Genomic DNA, 27200 nt, shown 5'->3' with positions numbered 1-27200 from the left:
ATGGGTGACCCTATTCTATATGTCAGCCGAATGTCCCCTTTTTGTCTAATACATGCCTATGTTTTTTTCATTGAAGATTGCACCAACAGCTCTGTGCAGTTTTGTTCTCCATATTCAAAAAGAGAATACAATCCAGAGATGGTGTACAACATTGATTCCTCGGACGAAAGTACCGGAAAATGAAGAACAAATAAACAGGCTGGGCCTGTAACTCAATGGTGATAATAAGAATATAAAGCGAGGTGACCTTATTGTAATATGATTATGAGGGAATATTGAGAGGCTGCACACAGAGAGGATGATGCCCTATTGGGTGGCACGTAGAATTAGGTAGTAGAGTTTTAGAAAAAAGGATTGCTTGTGTTACGAATGTGCCACAACTCTGAGGGGCCGAAGGGTACAAAGTCACCCCCTCCTTTTTGAGAATCGCAAGATCGCTATTAATTCGGGTCTGGGACCCAGGAAATGAGAGAGAGACACGCAGAATCCACAAGGTTTGGAATGTGTCCTGGCCTCAGCGAAACAAAGCCATTGATAACGGCCATTGTCTCTTGGAGACGGAATTGTGTATGGAGTACTGTACTATTCATTGAAGCCCCTCAGGGGATGACCAGAGTGGGCTGGTTGAGGGATTGCATCATCCCAACCTGATTGACATCTGAGACCCCGTGAGTAAGGATAAAAGAGGGTCTGGGGAACAACCCCTTTAGACGCACCAGGAGAAACGCTAGAAATCCCGTGACAGCATTTAATAGCGACAGCCGGTGGGGGGCTCGTGTGCGTCCTTTCCCTTTGCCTGGGATTGGCGGTCTCACCACGGAAGAACGGCTTTAGCTAAAGGAGAGGCCACAAGTGAACGGCCACCCCAACGGGACTCCCAAAGGATCGAAATCATAAAAGGAAAAGCCGGCAAGTTTCTCAAAAATCTCTCTCTCTCTCCAACCAAAGGCTGCAGCCTGAATGAACTGAGTGACTTTTATATTTCCATCGGACAATACATTATCCCCTAGACAACGATAGAGCTTATTTCTTATTGATTATTATTATACCCGCACTTTTAGATTTAGTATTGACGACGTATATTATCTGTATGTTTGCATTGATATTATTTTTGTGTATTTTTTACTAATAAATGCTGTTAAAAATAGTATCATCAGACTTCAATGGACCTCTCTATCTTTGCTGGTAAGTGACCCAGTTACGGGCTTTGTAACAAAGTGGGGGCCTCATCTCGGGATTTGATACCAAATTGGAGGGCCAGTGAATCGGGCTTTAAGTCCAAACTTGGATCTGGTTGCGTGGGTAACCAGACGGGAAACCAGCAAAGATGGACGTGGATGAATTTATAGAAAACCCGACTCTGGAGGCGCTAGAGGCGGCCACAAAGTCGGAATTGATAAATATTGCGAAAGGACTAAACCTCGCAGAGGTGAGGTTGTTGATGAAAAACCGGGAGGTGCGAAGGGCCATAAATCTGTATCATATTGTGAAGAATGTGTTTTCTGCTGAGGTATTGGAAAATATCTCTGTAAAGGCACCAGCTAATGGGATGGCTCAGTTAGAGTTGGAGAAATTAAGGTTGGAACATGAAACTAAGTTGAAGCAGCTGAAAAAGAGCAGGAAAGAGCTGAGAAACAAAGGGAGCATAAAATTCAGTTAAAACAGCTGGAAGCAGCTGAGAAAGAGAAGGAAAGAGTTGAAAAGGAGAGGGAGGCAGAGAAACAGAGGCAACATGAGCTGGACGTGGAGAAGTTAAGGCAAGAGCGAAGAGCTCAAGGGTCAGATCGAGAGGAGAGATTTAATGTTAGTAGGGAGTTTAGGTTAGTACCTCCGTTCGAGGAGACGGATGTTGATAGTTATTTCTTGCATTTTGAAAAGGTGGCAGTGAGTCAGAAGTGGCCCAAAGAGTAGTGGGTGGCGTTGTTACAAAGTGTGTTGTCAGCGGGAGACGCTCATGGAGTGAGTACTGTTTCAGATCCGCTCCATAATCTTTACTTATTTTAACCTTTGATCACCCTTATTCAACTTATTGTTACCTATACCAAAAGACTTTTGCTACTTTCTCGGGCTTATTGTTAAGATTTTATCGTGAATTTTGGAAGATATGCAAACAGAAATGGCTCTTAGATCCAAAGGACGAGAACCGGGGCGAAACCCGAACGGTAATGGAAAGAAGCCAGCTCAACCGCAACGCACTGAGTTAACTTATGAACTGCTTATGGAGCTTTTGGATAAAAAATTTGAGGAACAACGTCAGGCTTTTCAACGAGACATAAAGGTTTTTCAAGATTATATGGTTAAGACGGATTCAGTAATTAACCAGCAGCAAGCGCTTATCACATTGCTGCAAGAGGAAGCGCGGAAACGAGATTTGACAATTGAAAAATTGCAACAGGATTTAATTTCGACTATTAAATTGGTGGAGACACTTAAAGCCAAGAGTGTCGATTTGGAGAATCGGTCCAGAAGACAGAACCTACGCATACTTGGTCTCCCAGACGGCATAGAACAAGGCGATCCTTCGAAATACTTTGCTCAATTTCTAAAAGATGTGTTTCCGTCGGTTTTTCCAGTAAACCCTCCGCTACTTGACCGAGCACATAGAATTTGGAGTCGATCACCGACGGTTTCAGATAAGCCCCCGGTGGTAATCGTCCGATTTCATTACGTACACGATAAAGAACAACTCATTCGTGAAGCTCGAAGGGCTGGGATGATTAAATTTCGTGATTATTGTTTTCGTTTGGTCCAGGATTTCAGCCCAGAAGTCATGAAAAAAAGGCTGCTTTTTAAACCTCTGATGTCTGAATGTTATGAGAAAAATCTAAAACCTGCGCTCTTATACCCGGCGAAGCTCAGGATCTCCCCCCGAATGCTCCGCGTAAAGTATTTTTGTCTACCTTTGAAGCGAAAAAGTATTTGGAAGAGAACTTCCCTACTGATACAGTTACTACTCTCCAGTAAATGAGTGATTCTGATCGTGAAAGATGGTTTTTGATTTTTTAAACCAGGGTTAGTCTCTGGTTATTGGTGTAGGTTTATCCTATACTTCATACTTAAGTTAAAGTGTGTTTTCGTTATATTAATCGCTCTGTCTTATACACTTTAACTACTATACTATATTTTTGTCTATTATTTTTGTTCCCTTGAAGGTATATTTTTAACCTTTCGAAGTGAATTTTTTGTTTAATATCAAGATAATGGTTTTTTGTAAAGTATTGGTTTAGTTTAAGATGGCGTTATTGTTTCTTTTTTCGTCTTCTTCCTATAATGCATCGCTTATCATAGTTTAAATACTTCTTGATTTGTTTGGGTTATAACCCGATTTATAAACTTTTAATGATTTTATTCCCTTTTTCTTTACAACTCAGCATATTAAGAAGCGCAGTTTTTAGTACTGCGATCATAATTCTTAAAGTTCGGGTGGTTTTTTATATATATCCGTTAAACACGGAGTGGTCTGCCGCTGATATGGGGGTAGAGTTAGTTTCATTTTTTCTTTTTTCTAGCCATATTTTGGCTTTTTTTCTTTTTCATACGGGGGTGGGGGTTGGTCTGTTTTCTTTTTTAATTTTTTTCTTATCAATTTGTTTTAGTTTTTTTACTTGGGCTGTTCATGAACTACAAATATGTCTACGATGTCGTCACTTCCGGGTCCGCTCTTTATTTTTGTCCCTCTTCCGGATGCATGAGTTTATAACATGGTTAACCCTTTATATACCAAAGGGATGACTTTAGAAACATGGTTCAAACCATTAACTTTGTGTCTTGGAATACTAATGGATTAAACCATCCGATTAAACGAAAGAAGATTTTCAAAGTATTCCAAAGACTTAATGCTCATATTATTTTTGTACAAGAAACTCATGTGAGGAAGGAGGACAAATATCGCTTTTTTAGGTCTTGGCGGGGTCAACAGTATCATTCGAATTCGAATGCCAAAGTTAAGGGAGTTTCAATTTTTATTGACTCCTCTATTGCATTTGTTCAACACGATATCCTTTCGGATCCGAATGGTAGATTTTTGTTAATTACGGGTTTACTCGGTAATAAAAAGGTTGCTATGGTTAATGTTTATGCCCCAAATGTGGATTGTCCTGATTTCTTTAAGTCCTTATTTACTTCTTTACCTAATTTAAATGAATATAAGTTAATAATGGGTGGTGACTTTAATTGTTGTTTAATTCCTTTGATGGACAAATCTACACCTATTCAGACTCTACCCAATAAGTCGGCCTCTTGTATTAACTCCTTTTTGACTGATAATGGAGTTTTTGATATTTGGAGATTTTGTCATCCTAATGACAAAGAGTTTTCTTTTTTCTCACATGTTTATCACTCCTATTCGAGAATTGATTATTTTTTTTATTGACTCTTGTTTTATTCCATCGGTAATTGGTTGTAATTATGATATTATAGCTATTTCTGACCATGCTCCATTAAAACTTTCTATTAATTTTACGGATACAGCTTTAAATGCTAGACAATGGCGATTTGACTCTACCTTATTGCAAGAACCGGACTTTATTAAATTTATGAAGGAACAGATTGATTTCTTCTTTTCAACTAATTCCACGGAGGCTATCACATGCGGAACACTTTGGGACACTTTAAAAGCGTATATACGTGGACAGATTATCTCGTATTCTGCTGGTCTGAGAAAACGCATTAAGAAGGAAACTTTTTTACTGGTTGATAAAATTAAAGAGATTGACAAGAAATATTCGACTACTCCTAGCATGGAACTTTATAAACAAAGGGTTGAACTTCAAATGGAACATAGTTTATTACTTACATCTCCGATAGAAAATCAATTAATGAAAACCAGATCTGATTTCTATATACATAGTGATAAATCAGGAAAACTGTTAGCTAGTCAGCTGAAGAATGTTTCAGTTAAACGCCAGATTACTAAGGTTCGACAGCAGAATGGGGATTTGATAGTTAACCATGATGACATAAATAAGTCTTTTCAAGACTTTTATACCTCCCTGTATAAATCTGAATTCCCTCAGGATCATAATACCATGTGTGATTTTCTCGGGAAATTGAATTTTCCAAAACTATCATCTGATGATATTTCAGTAATAGATACTCCGTTTACGGATGCGGAAATTAAAGGGGTTATTTCCTCAATGAATTCTGGGAAAGCACCAGGTCCAGATGGGTATACAGTAGAATTTTTTAAATGTTTTTCTGATACTCTATCTCCTTGGCTATGCAAGGTGTTTGAAGAAGCAATTAGATTGGGGAAGTTGCCACAATCTTTTTATAGAGCTTCCATTTCTTTAATACTGAAGAAAGATAAAGACCCTACTGATTGTGCATCCTACAGACCAATATCTTTATTGAATGTGGATTCTAAGATTTTTTCCAAGTTGCTGGCTTCTAGGTTGGAGAAGGTATTACCCCAAATTATTTCGGAAGACCAAACCGGTTTTATTAAAAATCGCTATTCTTTTTTCAATGTTAGGAGATTATTGAATATTGTTTATACTCCTTCACATAATACTTCAGAATGTGTTATATCATTAGATGCGGAAAAAGCATTTGATAGAGTTGAATGGCCCTACTTATTTTATGTGTTGGAGAAGTTTAATTTTAGTCCGACCTTCATTTCTTGGATTAAACTGATATATCAAACTCCAGTAGCCTCGGTGTTTACTAATAATCAAAGATCTCCATTTTTTCGTTTATTTCGGGGCACTAGACAAGGTTGTCCTCTTAGTCCATTACTATTTAACATCGCTTTAGAACCTTTGGCAATTGCCATCAGAGAATCACAGGATATTTTGGGTATTAATCGTGGAACAGATATTCATAAGGTATCTTTATATGCAGACGATTTATTATTATTCATCTCTAATCCTGAGAAATCTATTCCAGCAGTCTTATCATTGTTGGCTCAATTTAGTGAGTTTTCTGGGTATAAGTTAAATCTTAATAAGAGTGAATTGTTTCCTTTGAATAGACAGGTCCCAAATTATGGTATTTTACCTTTTAAATTAGCTAATGATTCTTTTACTTATTTAGGGATTAAAATTACCAAAAACCATAAAGAATTATTTCGGTTTAATTTTTTACCCTTAATTGATCAGATTAAAGGTTTGTTTACTAAGTGGTCACCATTATCTTTATCTCTGATAGGTAGGATTAATGCTATTAAGATGGTTATTTTACCTAAATTTTTATGTTTTTCAAGCGGTACCAATTTTTATTCCGAAATCCTTTTTTACTAATGTTGATTCAAAAATTTCTTCATATATGGCAGAATAAAAATCCCAGGTTAGGTAAAATATACTTACAGAAGACAAAGAAGGATGGTGGGTTGGCATTACCCAATTTCAGATTTTATTATTGGGCAGTTAATATTAGATATTTGATATGTTGGTTGAAAGAATGGGATGGTCCTTTTGGCCCTCATTGGGTGAGTTTGGAAACCAAATCGGTTTCTGCTTATGCTCTGGGTTCTATCTTAGGGACATCTCTCCCTTTTGCTCTTTCTAAATTGCCGAAGCGAATTGACAACCCGATAGTTAAATATACCTTACGTATATGGTTTCAATTTCGGAAATTTTTCGGGTTGACTCAATTCGTGTTAAATAGTCCTATTGTATCTAATTGTTTTTTCCATCCCTCAATTATAGATCATGCTTTTTTGGCTTGGAAAACTAAGGGATTATTGAGATTTTCCGACTTATTTTTGGACAACTGTTTTATGTCCTTTGAGCAACTAGCTAATAAATATAATTTGCCTAGATTTCATTTTTTTTAGATACTTACAGGTTAGGCATTTTTTAAGTACGGTACTTCCTTCGTTCCCAAATTCTCTGTCTTCAGATACTTTGGAAAGTTTGTTTGAATTAAACCCTTTTCAAAAAGGGCTTATATCAAAACTTTATAATATAATTATGAAGATACGTTCAGTGCCCTTTGATAAGACCAAAAATGATTGGGAAAGAGAACTTAATCTTATTATTCCTATTGAGAATTGGGATAGAATTCTTAAATTAGTTAATACATCATCTATATGTGCCAAACATTCATTATTACAATTTAAGGTTGTACATAGGGCCCATATGTCCAAGGATAAATTAGCTCATTTTTATTCTCATATAAACCCTATTTGTGACAGATGTCATTTAGAAATCGCTTCTTTAACTCATATGTTTTGGTCATGTCCACTTTTGAGAAAATATTGGAAAGATATTTTTGATATTATTTCGGCGGTATTGAACATTGATTTACAACCCCATCCTATTACCGCAATTTTTGGTTTACCGATGATGGACTTACTTCACTTATCTCCTTCCGCCTGTCGAATGATTGCTTTTCTCACTTTGATGGCTAGAAGATCTATTTTGTTGAATTGGAAGGAAATTAATCCTCCCATGGTATTTCATTGGCTTTCTCAAACTATGTTATGTCTAAATTTAGAAAAAATTAGAAGTGCTGTATTTGATACTTCTATTAAATTTGAAAAGATATGGAGACCATTTATTCAATATTTTCATATGATGTAATGGCCCTGTGCCGGGCTTATTGGTTTGTTTTTCAGCTTTAATCGTATGTATGTTGAGAGGATCGGAGTTGACGTCATTGATGTTTATGTATACTCGTGAGATACTTTTATACTTTTTTAAAAAACAGCCCTTTTTTTTTTCTCTTTTTAAAAGTTTTTTTTATTTTTTTTTCTTCTTTGTTTTTTTTTCTTTTTCTTGATACTAGATTAGTAGATTAGCTAACTTTCTTAGATAGATTTTTTTTTCTCTTTTTTATACTATATATTATGGAATATCTAAACTTACCTTGTTCATATATATACTATATGGTTTATGTTTTGGGAAACTTACTTATGCTGTATTCATTGTTTATGTATTTCTTTATGTATAATGGGAGTCTATATATTTGTAATCCCTTACCATTATTTGAATTGTATCTCATTCATAATATTCTAAATATTAATAAAAAGATTGAAAGAGAGTGAAAGACAAAGTGTGTTAAAAGGGAAGGCACAACGGGCATATGCGGCGTTGTCCATGGAGGAGGAAGAGTCAGAGAATTATGAGAAAGTAAAGGAGGCCATTCTTCGGACCTACGAATTGGTACCTGAAGCCTATAGACAAAAGTTCAGAAATTTAAAGAAAGGGTGGAATCAGACGTATACCGAGTTTGCCTATGAGAAGGGTGTGCTCTTGGATCGCTGGTGTGCAGCAGAAATAGTGGAAGAAGATTTTTGGCGTCTCAGGGAGTTAATTCTGATTGAGGAATTTAAAGGTTGTGTTTCGGATGATATCCGGATGTATTTGAATGAGAAGCCGAATAAGTCCATATCCGAATTTGCTAGGTTCACAGATGAATATGCCCTAACCCACAAGACAAATTTTTCCTCGAATAAAAGTTACCAGAGAGACCGTGGGAACGGTAGAAAAAGCCCGCCGGCTGAGGTAGAGATCCCGCTGGGAGCTAGTGGTAAAATTGAGGAGAGGCAAGACGGCAGGAGAGGTCCTGGCTTGACCTGTTTTAATTGTGGAAAGGTGGGTCATATTGCATCTAAGTGCTTTGCTCCGAGGAAGGAGACAGGAAAATGGAAAGCAGCAGTGTTGTGGTGATCAGTAAATCGACGAGAGAGCCCCAGGTAGACAGAGTACAAGAAGGGCCTGAGAAATGTATTTCAGAAGGAACCGTGTCTGTGAGAGAGGGAGACACACCAGTTCCAGTGTGGATCTGGAGAGACACGGGAGCTGAACTGTCATTGATTAGCAATAAGGTACTAGGTTTTGGTCGCAAGACTGGAGAGGTAGCTTTGAGAGGCATAGGAAAAGGGACAGAAGTGGTGCCCTTGCATAGGATCATTATAAATTGTGAGCTGGTATCTGGACCAGTTGAAATAGGGGTGCGATCAGAATTCCCGAGAACTGACGTGGACGTCCTTCTGAGTAACGATTTAGCTGGTGGTGACGTTTGGTCGGCCATGGAGCTGCCGAGCCAGTCTGTAAGTGTTGAGGTCCCGCCCCTAGGTTCCAAGATCTATCCCGCATGCGCGATCACTCGCAGCATGTCGAGAAAGGCAGCTGAGAACGAGACCAGCTTAAATCAGGCCAGTATCGATTTGGCCGAGACGTTTTTACTGACCCTGTACCAAGAAGGTTTAGAGGGTGGTAAAACGGAGAATAGGAAAGTGAAAGAGAGTAAGGGAGAGGAGGTAGACCTTCCCTTAGCCAGGAGGAAATTTATAGAGGCACGAAGTAAAGATGAGAAACAGATAAGGCTGTTAAAAGGTCCAGGGTTGGACATGGATGATCTGTCTGGTTTGGCAGAACTGTTTGAAGAAGTTGAAAATTCTAAAGGTGTTCCCGATAATGAAATGAGGGCAGTCCTAGATGAAAAGGATGCCATTACCTTGAAGAAGTCTGCTGGGTTGGCAGATGAGGTTGTTTCAGCCCGCGGGGTTGAGTTTACTCCGGAAGGGAGTTGCCCAGAGAGTAACTGGGAGGATCAGGGGAATTTAGAATTTGAAAAGGGTACGGGTATTGAAAGCCTGGAAGAGGCAGATGTCCCGTTTGAGTGTGTTCAAGATGTGGATGCACGTGGTACTGAACCTAGTAATGGAGCTCAGAAAAAGTCTGAGGTATTTGATTCAGTTGAAAAGGAATGCAGTCCCTGTGGGTCAGATAGACTTGGTTCAGTGAAGAAAGGGTTAACCTTGGTAATAGTGGGAAGTGAGAATTCCCAGTTGTTTGTGCTCGAAGGTGTGTTAAAAGTTAGTGAGGAGATAAAAGGTGGTGAGGTGAATATTATTATTTAAGTGTTATGAATGTACCACAGCTCTGAGGGGCCGAAGGGTGCGGGACCAGCCCCCTCCTTCCGGAGAATCGCAAGATCGCTATTAATTCGGGTCTTGGACCCAGGAAATGAGAGACAATGCAACGTATTTGACCATTGTTCTTAGAGGCACCTGTGTGAATTGCAACTCTATAGTACGTGCCAGATATCAGGGACATGGACACCCTCGGGCAATGTGGGGTGGGGATTGTATCACCCTACCTTGATTGACATCTACAAATCTGCCAGCCATGATAAAACGGAGACTGCAGGAGGCAGTACTCCAGTGACGCACCAGACGGAGACACCATCGCTCATCGCTCCCGTAAGAATGGGAAGCTGCTCGGGAGCCACGTGTGATTTGGATCCCCTAGCTAGGGAATTGAGTGGTTAATAACCCCAAAAAGGATTCCGAACTGACAACGGGGAACTCCCGTTCCCGATTCCACGCTTTGAGCCCAGAAGGCTGGCAAGTTTATTTTCTCTCTCCAACCCGTGAACACCCAGCGGTCCCTCAAACGGCTAAAAGCCTTCATGAACTGGCGAGACTTTTTATATTTCCATCGGACAATAGTTTTACCCCTAGACCAACGATAGAGCTACTTCGAATTGTTGATTATTACTTGTTGATTGTTGATTATACCCGTGCTTTAGATTGAGTATTGACGACGTATATTATCTGAATGTTTGTATTAACCTTACTTTTGTGCCCCTTTATAAATAAAAACGTTTAAAAATGGTACCATCAGACTTCAGCGGACCTCTCTATCTTTGCTGGTAAGTGACCAGTTATGGGGTTCATAACAGAAGGAAAAGGGAAAAGTGTAGTTCCTAAATTGAATAAAGAAAATTTGAAGTCTGCATTGATGTCAGAAGCAGTAACCAGACTGCAGAGATAATGGCTTGGTAACATGGTGCCTGCGAATCAATTACAGGTTGATTTGGAATGTAAAGGTGCCCCACACGCTGTTGTTATTCAAGAGTGTGCTGTGAAAAGGCAGAATTTGAAATGCTGTTTGAACAAAGAGAGATCGCTTGCAGATTTTAAATTGAAAACTAATAGCATGAGGGGTCCTGAAGATAAAAGTAACGACGTGCTTAAAATTAAAGAATTGTATGGAAATTCGGAAAATGGTCTAAGTTTGGAACACATTGTTGATAAAATAACTCCTATGAAAGGAGCAGGCAAAAGCCTATTCCACACTGGTATACAAGTTAACCACATGGGAGTTAACTGGAAAAGGGGCGAGGGTTGACGGGATGCCATTTTAAATAACAGGATCTGGTTTTAAGGGATTTCGACAAAGCATGTGAATAATAAAGACAACCCCATGGAAGATTGACTGTTAAGTTTGAAAGTAACATAAAGATTAGCATTTGCATGAACTTTTGTAGTATACACGTAAGCTAAGATCACAACTCTTTAGTTTTTGTTTGCGGAAGAAAAGGAATAAAAATAGGTAGTTATTAAATTGGAGTCTGATGCTACAAGAATTTATTAAGGTACAAGATGTTAAGATAGTAAAGGAAGTGACAATGTAATCGTTAACTGGTTAGATGCTGAATTGAATGTATAACTATTACTCTGTAGTGAAAAAAACCTCTTTTGTATTGTGTTAGATTCTAAAATCCTGTAAGACTCTGTATTAATTCATTTTTACTGATGGTAAAAATCTTTGAAGGAAGGGGGTGTTACGAATGTGCCACAACTCTGAGGGGCCGAAGGGTACAAACTCGCCCCCTCCTTTTTGAGAATCGCAAGATCGCTATTAATTCGGGTCTGGGACCCAGGAAATGAGAGAGACACGCAGAATCCACAAGGTTTTGGAATGTGTCCTGGCCTCAGCAAGACAAAGCCACTGATAACGGCTATTGTCTCTTGGAGTCGGAATTGTGTATGGAGTACTGTACTACTCATTGAAGCCCCTCAGGGGATGACCAGAGTGGGCTGGTTGAGGGATTGCATCAGCCCAACCTGATTGACATCTGAGACCCCGTGAGTAAGGATAAAAGAGGGTCTGGGGAACAACCCCTTTAGACGCACCAGGAGAAACGCTAGAAATCCTGTGACAGCGTTTAATAGCGACAGCCGGTGGGGGGCTTGTGTGCGTTCTTTCCCTTTGCCTGGGATTGGCGGTCTCACCACGGAAGAACGGCTTTAGCTAAAGGAGAGGCCACAAGTGAACGGCCACCCCAACGGGACTCCCAAAGGATCGAAATCATAAAAGGAAAAGCCGGCAAGTTTCTCAAAAATCTCTCTCTCTCTCCAACCAAAGGCTGCAGCCTGAATGAACTGAGTGACTTTTATATTTCCATCGGACAATACATTATCCCCTAGACAACGATAGAGCTTATTTCTTATTGATTATTATTATACCCGCACTTTTAGATTTAGTATTGACGACGTATATTATCTGTATGTTTGCATTGATATTATTTTTGTGTATTTTTTACTAATAAATGCTGTTAAAAATAGTATCATCAGACTTCAACGGACCTCTCTATCTTTGCTGGTAAGTGACCCAGTTACGGGGTTCGTAACACTTGTTAAAAATGGAATTGAGGAAGAATTTCTTCTCTCAGAGGATTGTGAATTTCTGGATTTCTGTACCCAGAGAGCCGTGGAGGTGCACACACTGAAATTATTCAAGGCCCAGACTGACAGACATTTAAACTCTGAGGGATGCAGGATCAGCAGGAACGTGGTGCTGAGACCAAGACTGGATTGGTCAGGGTCTTGGTGAAAGCTGGAGTAAATCTGATGGGCTAACTGGCTTGTTCCAGTTTCTTATATTCTAATCTAAACTGCCCTTCATGCATTAAAGTTTCCTTAAATAAGGAGCCCAACATTGTGCAGATGTGCCCTCACTAATGTCCCACAAATTGTTATCATAATCTCTCCACTTTTCAGTTCAAGTCTCCCAGGAATAAACAGTAATATCGTTAGCTTTCCTAATCTCTTACTGTATCCGTTTAACCAGGCATTTGTAAATCAACACTAGGATACTCAGAATCCTCTGCACTTCAGAATTCTTCAATCTCTCCCCACTTAGATTATATGCTTTTCTGTTTTTGTCAACAACAATTTAAAAAAAATCTTTTCACCAAGTTAGAAAATAGTTGGACACTTCACATAAAAAAAAATCACAGTCTATTCCTTTGGCCCTTGACGATCTTTCAGGTTTGTTAGATTTTAAAAGATTCCTTTGTATTTCTGAGCAGAGAACTATTTTGATGCAATTTCTTTAATTCTTCATCGAAATATTCCCACCATATATTCTATTTGTCAGACCTTTGCCCACTGACTTAGCCTAGTTAATTTCCTTTGTAATCTCCTTTTGTCCTCTAGCTTTATATCACTGGCAAATTTAGTAATCATACATGTGCTGCATTCACCCAGATCATTTATAAAAATTTTAAAAAGGTGGAAGCACCAGCACTAATCTCTGTGGCATTGGAATCATGACGACTAGAGAAAGAGACAGGTATGCTAACACATACATTAGTAAGCCAGTATCTTATCCATGCCAATGTAACTTTGGGCCATAAACTTCTATCTTCCACCATAACTTTTCACACACACCTCATCAACTACCTTCTGAAAATATGTACAGAAGCAGAGTTGATGCTTCACTGGATGGGGTATCTTAAGTCGGGGTCACAATCAAATCAATGGATTAGTCACTGAGGCAAGGAGATTTCTTCACCATGAGTGCAAGAATTGGAATTCGATTCAATTCAGAACGGTCCCAAGTTCAGTCGTCTTCACAAAACAGTTCAATTGTTAAGTGTAGATGCAGTAACCTATCTTGGTAGATAATGAGGCAGCACACACAAAAAATGCTGGAGGAACTCAGCAAGCCCAGCAGTGTCTATGGAAAAAATACAGTTGACATTCCGGCCCTTCGATGCCCCCCAGCATTTTGTGCGTGTTGCTTTGATTTCCAGCATCTTCAGATTTTTTCTTGCATGTGATCGGTAGATATTGATAGAGTTTAGAGTATTAAGGCAATTAAGGGAAAGGGGGCTAGTACAGGAAGGTGACACAGGATTCACAATAATCATTCCGAATGACAGGAAAGGAATAAAGGAAAAATTGATCTACCCCAAGTTATTTAAAATTGCCTGCAAATAATGGAACATTCAAAGACTAAGAAACACTATACATAATAACTAATAGTACTCTCTCCAGGCCTAATACTTAGATCTGAGAGTAGGTTAAAAGGCTGGCACGACATTGTGGGCCAAAGGGCCTGTACAATTCTCTGTTCTAACATGTTTGCTTTTAAATTTAACAATATGATTATAAATTGGCACAAAAATTATGTTTTACCTTCAATATCTGTACATAGCATTGGTGCGGATCTGTAAGCTTCATTCCATTGATTTCTATAAACTGGAAGGACGGGAGGTTTTCCTGCTTCACTGCCTGCTGTAGACACCTCATCACCTCATGTACTGTTGCGGTTTTTCCTGTGCCTGGCACTCCTGATATATACATACATCTGTGGAAGTTCAAACACCATTTGACTAATAGAAGCTTAAAATTCATTATACTTACTTTCGTGATCCATAAACAGAACGAGCAAACTGAATAAAATTTAGCACGAATTGAAAATCTCAGTTGCTATGCTTGATCTGTGGTTAATGCACATTTCATGTCTTTTATTTTGCATTTTCCACAGGATTCCTTACCAAAGTTTTATAAATTAGATTCTCTTCCTTTCCCAACATAGTGAATAGTAGAGCAGTTCATTGCCACCAACTAACAATGGATGCCTTGACCTTCAACAGCAGCATGGATTTTACTTCAAATTGCCTTCACAGGAATAACAAACACAAGTGATTCTGCATTCAGATTCATATCTCTCTGTGTTCGGATGCCTCTCTAACTCATATGATTTGGTCAGGTCCGTCTTTGAACAAATACTGGAAAGATATCTTCGATATTATTTCAACGGTACTGAGTACTGATTTACAACCTCACCCTATCACCGCAATTTTTGGTTTACCAATGATAGAGCCAATTCATTTAACTCCTTCAGCTTGTCGGATGATTGCATTTCTTACATTAATGGCTAAAAGATCTATTTTGTTGAATTGGAAAGAGATTAATCCCCCACCACATTTCATTGGTTCTCTCAAACTATGTTTAAACTTGGAAAAAATTAGAAGCGTTATATATGATCCTTCTATTAAACTTGAAAAGACTTGGAGGCCATTTATTCAATATTTTCAAATGATGTAATTTGACCTTTTTCCAAACCTATTTCTTTTTTTTCTTCTGGTTTTATACATATAGAGAGGATCGGAGTTGATGACACTTATGGTTCTTTTTCTTTTTTTAGATATTATAAACAGTCCATGCTTCTTTTTCTTTTTTTTTTAAGTTAGTGGTTAGCTTCGGATAGATTAGTTTTTTTGGGGGTATCTATATATATATAATTTTTTTCCTGTTTTATTTTCTTTTTTCTTATTGTTATTCCAATTTTCTTTGCTTTGTGTACATCATATTAGTACTATGTATGATTTTGGGAGACTTAGTTCCCTTGTACCAATTGAGTATATATTCACGTATGTTAACTATTAACAATGCAATCCCAATAATTCTGTATCAATATGTTATTTTTAATACGTTGATATTAATAAAAAGATTCCTATCTGCCTATCCCACTTCTCTTATTGATGTTCTACCTTCCTTTCCTATCAAATCCTACCATTTGCCCCTTTGTTGCCTCCACCTATCAGCTCCCAGCATTATTCCCGCCTCCACCTATCAGCTCCCAGCATTATTCCCACCTCCACCTATCAGCTCCCAGCATTATTCCCACCTCCACCTATCAGCTCCCAGCATTATTCCCACCTCCACCTATCAGCTCCCAACATTATTCCCGCCTCCACCTATCAGCTCCCAGCATTATTCCCACCTCCACCTATCAGCTCCCAGCATTATTCCCACCTCCACCTATCAGCTCCCAGCATTATTCCCACCTCCACCCATCAGCTCCCAGCATTATTCCCGCCTCCATCTATCAACTCCCAGCATTATTCCCGCCTCCACCCATCAGCTCCCAGCATTATTCCCGCCTCCACCCATCAGCTCCCAGCATTATTCCCGCCTCCATCTATCAGCTCCCAGCGTTATTTCCACGCCTCCCTCCTTCACCTATCACATCTCCTCACTTGGAAGCAGTTGTCACTTGCTCCATCCTTTCCCTTCACCTCTTTATGATGGCTATCTCCCCTCTACTCTTCTACAGGTGCAGCCTGACCCACTAAGTTCCTCCTGAAATGTGGTTTTAGCAATAATCCAACACAATGGCTCAAGTTCATCATCACCATGCCTGATTACATCTTGTTTCGTCAGTGCACCAGAGAGGACAGCAAAACTGTGTATATTCAGGAGGGCATGGCCTCCAAGTTCTCAATGTCAGCTGGAGTCTCACAGTACGAGGCTGAATACGTTAAACAAACCTCCTGCCATTTACCATTCAGCACCCACTCTCAATTGATGAATTCGCCCACAATGAAACAGGAGCACAAATTATATGCTAAATCTGGGTTTAAATTGTCCGTCACCAAATGAGCCAAAGAACCATAAGTCATTACTGCTAGGTTGATGGAGTGGTAGGTAATCAGAGAACCAAAATAAGGAAAAAAAACACCCAGTAAGAGTAAGAGTCTCATACCCTCCAGTACCATCAATGACTTTGCTCTCCACAAAGTTGTAAATGTCCTGAAACTCTTGTTCTCTGCAGGGTAGGGACTCCGGAACTGCAGACACGTGCAATCTTAAAATAAGACAAGAAAGTAAGTTTTTAAAAAGTGAAAGTGTAACAAACTGTCTTCATCTGCATAAGGAACAGATCCAAGGACTGGAAATTACTCAACTTTCTCCTAATGACACCCACAGCTTGGAATATTTTATCACGCCTACTTAGAAAAAAACCTCAGCCCAGTATTTTAAAAATTCCTCAATTTTTGCTTTTTGGATGAGATAATTGAAGATTGTAAAGCTGACCAAAATATAGAAAATAAATTTAAATTCTGCCTTATACCACAAATATTCTGAGTGTTTTGTAAGCCATGTTGTAGAAAATATAAAAACAATTACTTAGACTAGCAATTTAAATGTTGTTCCATCAGCACATTTTAATTCCCTTTTTACAAAAATAATTGTAATATAAGATTATGTAACTCACAAGAACTATCAGTTATCTTAAAACATTAAACAATACTTTGCTCTGACCAGGTCATTCTTAGGTTAAAACAACATTTTGAAACATATTTGTTCTGTAACCTTATTCAATTGTCATGATAAGGCTCTACATTTGTCCAAATGAGATTAACTGCAATTAGAAGCCTATGTGGTCATTTTAATAAATTCTACTCTTTGGCAATAGACAAGCCTGTGTTTTTATGAGGTCTTATTCCTCTGTGAAAATGAACAAAAATGACTATATTCATTACCTCGCCCTGGCTTCTTCCAACACACTGACAGGCTCTTTGGCCAGCTGGGTTCTCCGAGGAATATGGGGAGTAGGCTGTTTAGGTGTCCTTGGGGTTCTCGGTGTTCTTGATCCAGGCTTGCAATTGTTTTAGAAAGGAAACACACAGAAAACATCAGCAGATACAATTCTGGATAACTTTACTACACAGCCACTCTCTTGAATACAGTATCTGCTCATTCTTGCATTTATAATAGATAGATAGATACTTTATTCATCCCCATGGGGAAATTCAACTTTTTTCCAATGTCCCATACACTTGTTGTAGCAAAACTATTTACATACAATACTTAACTCAGTAAAAAATATGATATGCATCTAAATCACTATCTCAAAAAGCAGTAATAATAGCTTTTAAAAAGTTCTTAAGTCCTGGCGGTTGAATTGTAAAGCCTAATGGCATTGGGGAGTATTGACCTCTTCATCCTGTCTGAGGAGCATTGCATCGATAGTAACCTGTCGCTGAAACTGCTTCTCTGTCTCTGGATGGTGCTATGTAGAGGATGTTCAGAGTTTTCCATAATTGACCGTAGCCTACTCAGCGCCCTTCGCTCAGCTACCGATGTTAAACTCTCCAGTACTTTGCCCACGACAGAGCCCGCCTTCCTTACCAGCTAGAGTATGAAGTCTGGAGTCATAGGAAGTCATTCCTGCCTGTGGCCATCAAACTTTACAACTCCTCCCTCGGAGTGTCAGACACCCTGAGCCAATAGGCTGGTCCTGGACTAATTTCCACTTGGCATAATTTACTTAATATTATTTAATTATTTATGGTTTTGTATTGCTATATTTCTACACTATTCTTGGTTGGTGCGACTGCAATGAAACCCAATTTCCCTCAGGATCAATAAAGTATGTCAGTAAGTCGGTATATTAATTCCTAATAACTTGCTACAAAGAGGAGAGTAGCTAGTCATCTTAAGTAACAGTTGTTCAAAAACAATCTAGATTTAGTTGGATTTCAGTGAAGCTTTCCAAAACATGTCAAAAACAGATAATAAATTATGAACGTATTATACTTGGATAATATACATCTCTCAGAACAATTATCCAAAATTTAAGTCATATTAATAGCCATTTAGAATAAAAATGAATTACGCAAGGTGACCGTTGGAAAATTCATTCCCACAGAATCCAGTTGAGATGAATTTGTTTGGATACTTAATTATAATTAACTGCAACGCACATTATAAAGGTAACAGCATATCCACTTATTTACAAATAATGTAAGACAAAATAAATATGAAGTCAACATAGATTTTATTTATATAGAGATATAGCACGGTCATGGACTCTTTTAGCCCAATGAGCCTTTCCTGCCAAATTACATCCATATAACCAATTACTCTACTAAGTCAAACATCTTTGGAATATGGGAGGAAGCTCACGCAGTCATAGGGAAACTTACGAACTCCTTACAGATCGTGGAGGAACTGAACCAACATCACTAGCGCTGTAATAATGTTATGCTAGCATGCACCACCCCCCCCCCCCCCCCGCCCGGTCTGATAATAGCTTGCATCGTAACATACCACTTTTGCTTTTGACTTTGGTGTTCTCCTCATAGATTTCCTAATGGACACAGAATCGTCATCATCTTGCTCCTCATCCTCACTGCTACTTCCACTGTCTTTCTCATTGTCTGGAATAAATTCAACTTCAGAAGACTCTTCACTATCCTTACCACTCCTGCACACAAAATGCAGAGATATGATTAAAATAAATCAAAACTGAATGTTACTATAACTGAAACTTATTTTGCAATATTATTAGTGTTCAGTGGTTGAAGGTAAACTCCTAAAGAAAGATAAAAGAAAGATGCACAGACTTTAAATTAAATCAAGGATTACAGAACGGGCAGAGAACTTCAGTAACACAAAACTATATACCAGCTTTTGTTATTACCTTCAGAAGAGCTAAATAAAAAAAGGATATACTCCTTATTATCAAGTCACCGATATAATTGGCATCCAAGGAAATTGATCCAAAAACGTAATGAAAATGAACAATAAATGCATAGAAACAGGTAAAAAAAAACAGTAAGTTTAAAACCATTGAAATTCCTCACTTTTACCATCACCTTCCCCTTCTCCATGTATTTTTGCTTTCCACATTATGAACATCAAATGCTTTTAATAGATCACATTTAGCAACATTTTCAATGTATGATGGGAGCTTATCACTACATTTAATTATCAGATGTTTTACAACAATTGGTAGGTGGTTTTAAAATTACCAACAGGCAAAGACAATGCACTAGATTAATTGATCAGGTGGGTATTCTCTTCACCAAGAGATCAAGATTACTATCAATGCTACAAAGCACACACAGCAATCCTTTTTGACGGAGAAAGGGAATCGCAAACAAAATTACGAACTAAAACTTACTCAAAGTTATCCGCATAAAAAGGTGTACGCTGGCTTGCAGACTTTCTACGAGGCCGTGGAGTCGCTCCAATATTTTCCATCTGCCTTTTCATTCTCTTTGGCCTGTAGTAATGAAGTAAAACAACACAATTAAACCGGTGGTGGGATTTCAATAACATTTCATGGCACTCACTACAGAAGGTAATAGTATAGTTTTGTGAGGAAAAAGGAGCTTTTTACTCAGTGATAATACGATAAAAATTATCTGAAGGGTGTATTTCCATCTATATTTTAATGAGACTGGTCATAATAGAACTAGCTAGAAAGAATAATTGGGGCAAATAGTACTGATGCACAAAAGGAAGATGAATGTGTACCTGAAGAACTCAACAGGTTGCACATACATGGTATGGGGCTCTATTGAAGAGCACACACTAGAACAGACCAGTTTGCCTTGTTTCTGTACTTTACACCCTCTGTGATTAATTCAATCATACACATACTTTGATTCCCATGCGTGCAAGTTCAATTCTGCTGGCCAGTTTTTGTCCAGATGGAGTTCTTCCCCCTCCAACTCCACGGGTTTCTGTGTGTGCTCCGGTTTCCTTCAATAATCCAAAGCTTAATTGGCTACTGGTGTAATTGGGTGACAGATGGAGAGAGAGAAAAAAGGAACGAGAGACAACAGATTGAAGGATATTCTCCCAGCTGATTTCCCCAAGAGTGGACATATCACTCTCTGACTCAATGGGTCAAATGTCCTGGTTGTACGTTTATGGGAATCTGAAGGTTGTTACAGCTGTATGAAACACTAGTTAGGCTGCACTTAGAGGATTACGTTTGTTTCTGGTTTGCTACACTACCATCAGGCTAGACAGGGTGCAGAAAAGACTGGAGGGTTTGGGTTTTCAGGAGAGATTGGAGATACTACCTCTGTTTTCCCTGGAGCGAAGGAGGCCGAGAGGTGACATGATAGAGATTTATAAGAGGGTAGACAATAAAAGCCTGTTTCACATGGTAAGAGTGCCTTAACACCAGAAGACATGGATTTCGGGCGAGAAGAGGAGTTACAATGGAACTGAGGGGTATTTTTCCCACAAGAGTATCTGCTTCCACACAGCTCATCTGTAATCTGCCAGAGGTAGTGGCTGCCTCCACTAACACTATTCCTGCCTGAACAGTAAAAATATTTAAGAAGCATTTGGCCAGTTTCCTGAATGAACAAGATAGAGGGGAATATGGAATCATCATAAATAGAAACTATGGCTGGATGTGGTGAAGGGCTTGTAAGAATTATACTTGTATTTGGCAGAATGGAAGATTGGCGTGGTTAGAAGACGTTTTCAGTTGTTCTCTCAGTTTGTGGGAGTTAAGCTTAGGGGTCGGGTCACTAAGCATCCTGCCAATCACTGAAGTTACAGGGCACCTCCTGTACACCTAGTCCATCGTCCCTTCATGTTCTCGTGATCCTAATCCCCAACCCTGCACCCGTACCTGGCAACGCTCTCCAACCCTGGCTCATTTAACCAGACATGGTCTAGCAAGGGTGATCTCTGCCACCACAGTCAGTGGCCAATTTGAAAAGGGTATTTGAGGAACAAAACTTCAAACATGGGACAAAACTCACGAGTAGCAGTAATCCTATATCGTTCTAAGACCTAGAGTAACTACAGAAAGCACAACGACCAGCACTTGCAGCACCTATTGCTGTGCTTGCAGTGTCAAACCAGTTAAGAGAACCGTCATCGTGTAGACTAATGAGGTAATCTCTATGCCTCAGGGCTGCTTTGAACCACTAACTATTGGATGATGGAGGAGGCCACCACAAACAGAGAAGACACAGATCAAGAAATATGCTTCGTCTGTCACCAACTCCATGAGTAAGCATGTAGATGATGTTGGTACCTCAGGAATGATCACCTCACATCAAAACAAAAGCCCTGGCTGAATTCTGAGGTGCGCTCCCTTCTGAAAGCCTCGCGGCCTTCAAATCTGTTAACAGAACAGCTCTCAGAGCAATCAGGAGAAATCTCAGCTGGGGCATCAAGAGGGCAAAGACAAAAGATTTATGATAATGATCTGCAGCTTATGTGGCTGGGCATCAAGGACATTACTGACTACGCAAGGAAGAACACCATCGACTGTACCAGTGAAGCCTCGTGCCCTGACGCTCTGAACATCTTTTACGCACACTTCAAGGCTTTCAAAGCAATCCCCCTCCCAGGTGAGCAGCCACTGTCTGTAATGGCAGCATACATGGGACGGATTCTGCATACAGTCAACCCCCCTAACACGGCTGGGCCCGACATCCCAAGGGGTGTGCACACCAACTCACTGACACCTTCAACGTATCTACCCATCCACATCCTTCAAATCAGTCACCGCCATCCCCATACCAAAAAACTCCACACTTTCAGAACTATGCGACTACCACCCAAAGTCACTAACAGGCTCTGAATGCATCGTGAAGTGCTTCGAGCAGCTGGTAATGAACCACATCAAAAGCTCCATTCCTGCCATACTGGGCACTCACCAATATGCTTACCGACAGAACCAGTCTACGACAGAGGTCACTGTATCTGTCATGCACCTGGCCCTGACACACCTAGAAAACACTAACTTTATGTCAGAGTGCTGATTCTCAATTTCAGTTTGGTGTTCGACATTATTGTCCCACACCCCTTGGTGAACAAACTCCTACTCCCCGGTCTAATGTGCAACTAGGTCTGGGACTTCCTCACCAACAGACCTCAGATAGCCAGGAGGCACCTTTCCTCCCTCTTCATCATCCTCCCACGGGTGCCCCCTCCCCCAGGGCTGTGGTGAGCCCACTGCAGAACACTGTGCTCATACAAGCCAAACACCATCGCAATCACATTGTCGAGTTCGTCGAGGGCACAACAGTGATGAGGCTCATCACCAAAGACGATGAGACCGCCGAAAGGGACAAGATGGAAGAGCTCGAGAACAAAGGAGATGGTCATCGACTTCAGCAGAACTCGCACCCCTCTCTTCATACAGTGGGGGAAAACTGCGAGCAATTTCAAACTCCTGGGAATGCACATCTCACACAACCTCTCATGGTCCCAGAACACCATCAGGAAAGCTCACCAACGCCTTTACTTTCTGAGAAGGCTGAAAGAGGACTGAACTACTCACACCCTGTACTCACGTCATTCTACACAACATCCTACCCAGCTGCATCACTGCACGGCACTGAAACTGCACTGTGGTGGACTGTAAAGCTCTACAACGGGTAGTCAAACCTGCCAACGCATCACTGGCACCTGCCTACCCACTATCAAGGACAGAAGGGTGCAGGAAAAGGGCTAGTACCATCTTGGACGGCCCCAGCCACCCTGCTCATGGACCATTTGTCCCAGTCCCTACAGGGAAGAGGCTACATAGCATCTATTAATCAGTTACTTTCCCCAAGCAGTAAGGCTGATCAACACCTCTACCCACTAACCCACCCCTCCACACTCCCAACCACCACTACGTCATCATTTCCGGTCAGTCACCTTATGTACAGACATGCCTGTACCTAGCGCCACCTGGTGGACAATGTATACAAGCTATATTACATCATTATATTTATTGTTTTTAAAATTATTGTGTTCCTTATTTTACCGAGTTTCTTTTTGTGCTGCATTGGGTCTGGAGGAACAATTATTTCGTTCTACTTTACACTCGTTCACTGGATAAGAGATGAAACAATCTTGAATTGCAGCTCTAAATCAACATTATGAATGAGATCTGCAAATCCATCAAAATCTACTGGAAAGGTAAGTAAACCAGCTTCTGTATCTTCCCTCAGACCAACATCCCCCTCCACTGGAGCCCACATCACACGTAATTAGCTCCATTGGGTAGGCCACATCTCTACAACACCTTATATTCCATTTGGGTAGCGACCAACCTGATGGCATGAACTTCGATTTCTCAGACTTCCAGTAATGTCCTCCACACCACCCCCCTCTCCATTTCCCATCGTCTTTCCCCTCTCTCACCTTATGTCCTTGACTGCCCATCACCTCCTTCTGGTGCTCCTCTCACCTCTTCTTTCTTCCATGGCTGTCTGTCTCTTTCACCAATCAACTTCCCAGCTCTTTATTTCACCCATCACCTGGTGCTTTTCTCTCTCCACTCCCCCACCTTTAAAATCTACTCAGCTTCTTTCTCCGGTCCTGTCGAAGGGTTTTGGCCCAAAATGTCGACTGCACTCTTTTCCATAGATGCTGCCTGGCCTGCTGAGTTCCTCCAGCATTTTGTGCATGCTGCTCAGATTTCTGTAGATTTTCTCTTGTTTGTGCTTGGAGGCCACATCTGTTGCAGGCTTGACACCAAGTTCCTAACACAGGTATGCTTATCCTAAGCTCAATCACAGGAAGACACTGGCAAGTGTCAGAGGAAACACTGATTTTTCTTCAGAAAAAAGTAACCCCCCCCCCCCCCCCCCCCCACTGAACTCCTCGGAATCGTTGTCGATGACTGCAGAGATGAAAAGGAGAATTGAGAACCTCAAATCCATGCTGGGAAAACATGGAGACTCTACATCTGGGGCAGAGAGGACAGACTCCTTCACCAGTGACCTATTTAGCCCCTGCCATCCCTTGCCATCTACCCAATCGGTGGAAGAGCCTACACTTTCTTTCACGGTCTCTTCAGAAAGACCAAATGGAGTGGAAGCAAGTAATCCTAAATGTCGAGGTAAGGCTAGGTGGGGATAGGGCAGCACGGCAAAGCTGCTGCCTCACAAACTTCTCCGAGCTGGCTTCCTGTGCTGTATGGAGTGTCTGTATTCTGCTTGTGACCATGCAAGCTTCGTCCATACACTCCCGTTTCCTTCCACACCCCACAGATATGAGGAACTGGCCACTTCAGATGTCTCTAATGTGTGGTAGGTCAGTGGAAAATTAATAAGGGGCACCTGGAGAATAAAATTGAGGTTATGTGGAAATTTTTGCTTGATGGTCACTGTGGACTTTGTGAACCAAAGGGCTTAGCTCCAAGTTGTACTAGACTTTGACTCTGCTATTAAATGCACTGTAACTCCCAGACTCTGAGACAGCTGATCACTTGTTCATGTGTTCCTAATGCGGGAGCACAGTAACACAGCGGTTAGTGCCATACTATTACAGGGCCAGCGACCTGCATTCAATTCTGCCGCTGTCTATAAGAAATCTGTACATTCTCCCCGTGACCACGTCGGTCTCTTCCCAATTCCAAAGACTTATGGGTCAGGTCAGTAACTTGTGGGTCCCCGAACCATGCCAACACTGGCAGGCTGCTTCCAGCACATTTCGGACTATGTTGGTCAGTGGTGCAGTCTATCTCACTGTATGTTTCAATGTACATGTGACAAATAAAGCTAATCTTATAACCCAAATTAACAACCTATGTTTTAGTACAGTCACACCAACTTGCTGCTGTTGCTGAAAATTCTTCAGGCCTGCTGGTGTCAGAAGGACTGCCTTCTCTCGTAGATGGGCCAAGCTATTAATATTGAGCACAACTGGCCTCTCAGAAGGTAATTCAGGATCAGACACTGAACATGGTGTGCGCATTATTCAAGCATAACACAAGATCTGGACACTGCACAAACTTATGGTGGTGCTGTCATTGCTGATATTATCAATAAACCTTCGGCTGAAATCCTAAGCAATTACTTTCTAGTTGCTGGTACACTCTTGCAGCTACTCAAAGACTCAGAAATTTCACACAGCATCCTTCAGAGAAAACAAACACTGCAAATTTAATAATAGGCTTATTAATTACAACAGAAGCTTAAGAAATCCAGAAGTTATCAACTGATCACACACCATGCATTCCATAAACAAACGTGTGTGTATGTATGTGTATATATACATACACACACATACAGGTGTCCAGAATTTCAGAGATGAAATGGTGAGTGTAATTTAGCCAATTCCTTCTCTCCCAAGATTGCTATCATGGAAATGGGAAAAATGGCTTGTAGGAGCAGTAACATCTACAGGTAAACAGGTTAAGATCAAAGGGGACTATTTTTTAATGGCAGCAGTATGTTGTAAATACTCTGCAGATCAGGCAGCATTAGTGAAAAGAAAAATGTTTCAGATTGAATATATTTTGTCATGGATTGATAACGTTTAGGATATGAAAGATTAGCGGGATCTGAAACAACTTCAGGCAAATTGTCCTACCTCAGGTAGGTAACTGGTCAGAATGGACAAGTTGAGCCTGTTTCCATGCAGTATTACCCTACAACCCTGAAACCAAAACATTAACTTTGGGGCTCGCTCCACAGCTTATACCTGACCTGAATATTTTCAGCATTTTTTAAATTTAATGAAATAATTGCATGATGTACATCAATGCATATTTTCCAATCTGCTCAATAAATAATTAGTTGCTATAAATATTGATCGACCACGTAACTTACCTACAACTATCCATGATTTCTCCATTAATTCTGGGAGGACTTGAATGCTGCTGTTTCATTTTTGAAGTTTTAAGAGGAGACAACTGATTATCCATTGCCTTTTCAGTCATTACTAAAGGTGAAAGGCCAATATTTTTCATCGACTGACTCTGTAACCTTTTAGAAGGCGATTGAGGATGATCTGAAATGCAACTGAAATCTACTTTGCGCTTTGCAACTCGATGCTTCTTTTCCGCCCGATGACATTTCCTCGGACGACCATCTTCATCGTTGTCACCGTCATCATCAAGGAGTTCAGACAAAATTTCCATCTGTGTTCTTTTTGAAAATTTTTTAAGATCTACAATTGAAAATAAAAATTGTTAATCAATTTCATGTTAAAAAAGATACTGCTGAATGAAGAAAAAAAAATTGATTTCTAAGTCTACATAAAAGGATTCTTCATTACTAGAATCAGAGGAACCCAATTCCTCAAATAAATTCATAATCCAAGTGAGCAAGTAACTTAACAACTGAACTGCAATCTTACCCACCATTTTGCAAAGGATTCTTCATATCCATGGAGCAACTGCTTTTCGTACTCTTCTTACTTTGTAAAGTATACTCAGCAGTCTTCATCACCATATCACCTTTAGCGTTATTAACATCCATATGACTCGGGAAAGACTTCTGTGTGCAGCTGGGCATGGAATCCAGGTTTTTATTATTATGAACAGGCTCAGAAGAATTAGTGGCTGGGAATTCACCTCGAGGTAGCTTGTTAAAACTCCTTCCGTCCCACTTCAGCTTAACAAAGAAAATATCCTCACCAGGAGTGGATGGAGGAAAAGGGTCATCTGGTGCAATCTGGCATACCTAAAATTAAAGAGTTGACAATTTTACTGTCACTTAGAAAATGCTGAAGATTCTCATCAGATTATGCAACATCATTGGCAAGAAAAATAAAGCCAATGTTTAATGTCAGCATACTTCCAACCATTCTGAAAATGGCATTCGTTTACTCAATATTTCTCCCTTCAGACATTGTGGACTACTTCCAAGATTTTCCAGATTTCCACCACTCATAGGTCAAAGGT

The 27200-nt window shown here is 40.1% G+C and overlaps 1 protein-coding gene across 1 annotated transcript in view; it reads right to left on the bottom strand.

The window, feature by feature from the left end:
- The window catches only part of orc1 (origin recognition complex, subunit 1), a 41710-nt gene that overhangs the window by 11310 nt on the left and 3200 nt on the right, over window positions 1-27200 (bottom strand). Inside the window, exons 4-10 of the mRNA XM_073063002.1 lie at window positions 26658-26979; window positions 26125-26464; window positions 19722-19823; window positions 18866-19022; window positions 17296-17411; window positions 16515-16616; window positions 14159-14330 (exon numbers count right to left, since the gene is read on the bottom strand). Of these exons, the coding sequence (XP_072919103.1) occupies window positions 14159-14330; window positions 16515-16616; window positions 17296-17411; window positions 18866-19022; window positions 19722-19823; window positions 26125-26464; window positions 26658-26979 (1311 nt within the window). The remainder of the gene's footprint in view (window positions 1-14158; window positions 14331-16514; window positions 16617-17295; window positions 17412-18865; window positions 19023-19721; window positions 19824-26124; window positions 26465-26657; window positions 26980-27200) is intronic.

The sequence above is a fragment of the Hemitrygon akajei genome, chromosome 12, assembly GCF_048418815.1.
Source record: "Hemitrygon akajei chromosome 12, sHemAka1.3, whole genome shotgun sequence".
Taxonomy (NCBI): domain Eukaryota; kingdom Metazoa; phylum Chordata; class Chondrichthyes; order Myliobatiformes; family Dasyatidae; genus Hemitrygon; species Hemitrygon akajei.
This window is presented reverse-complemented; position numbering and strand designations above follow the sequence as displayed.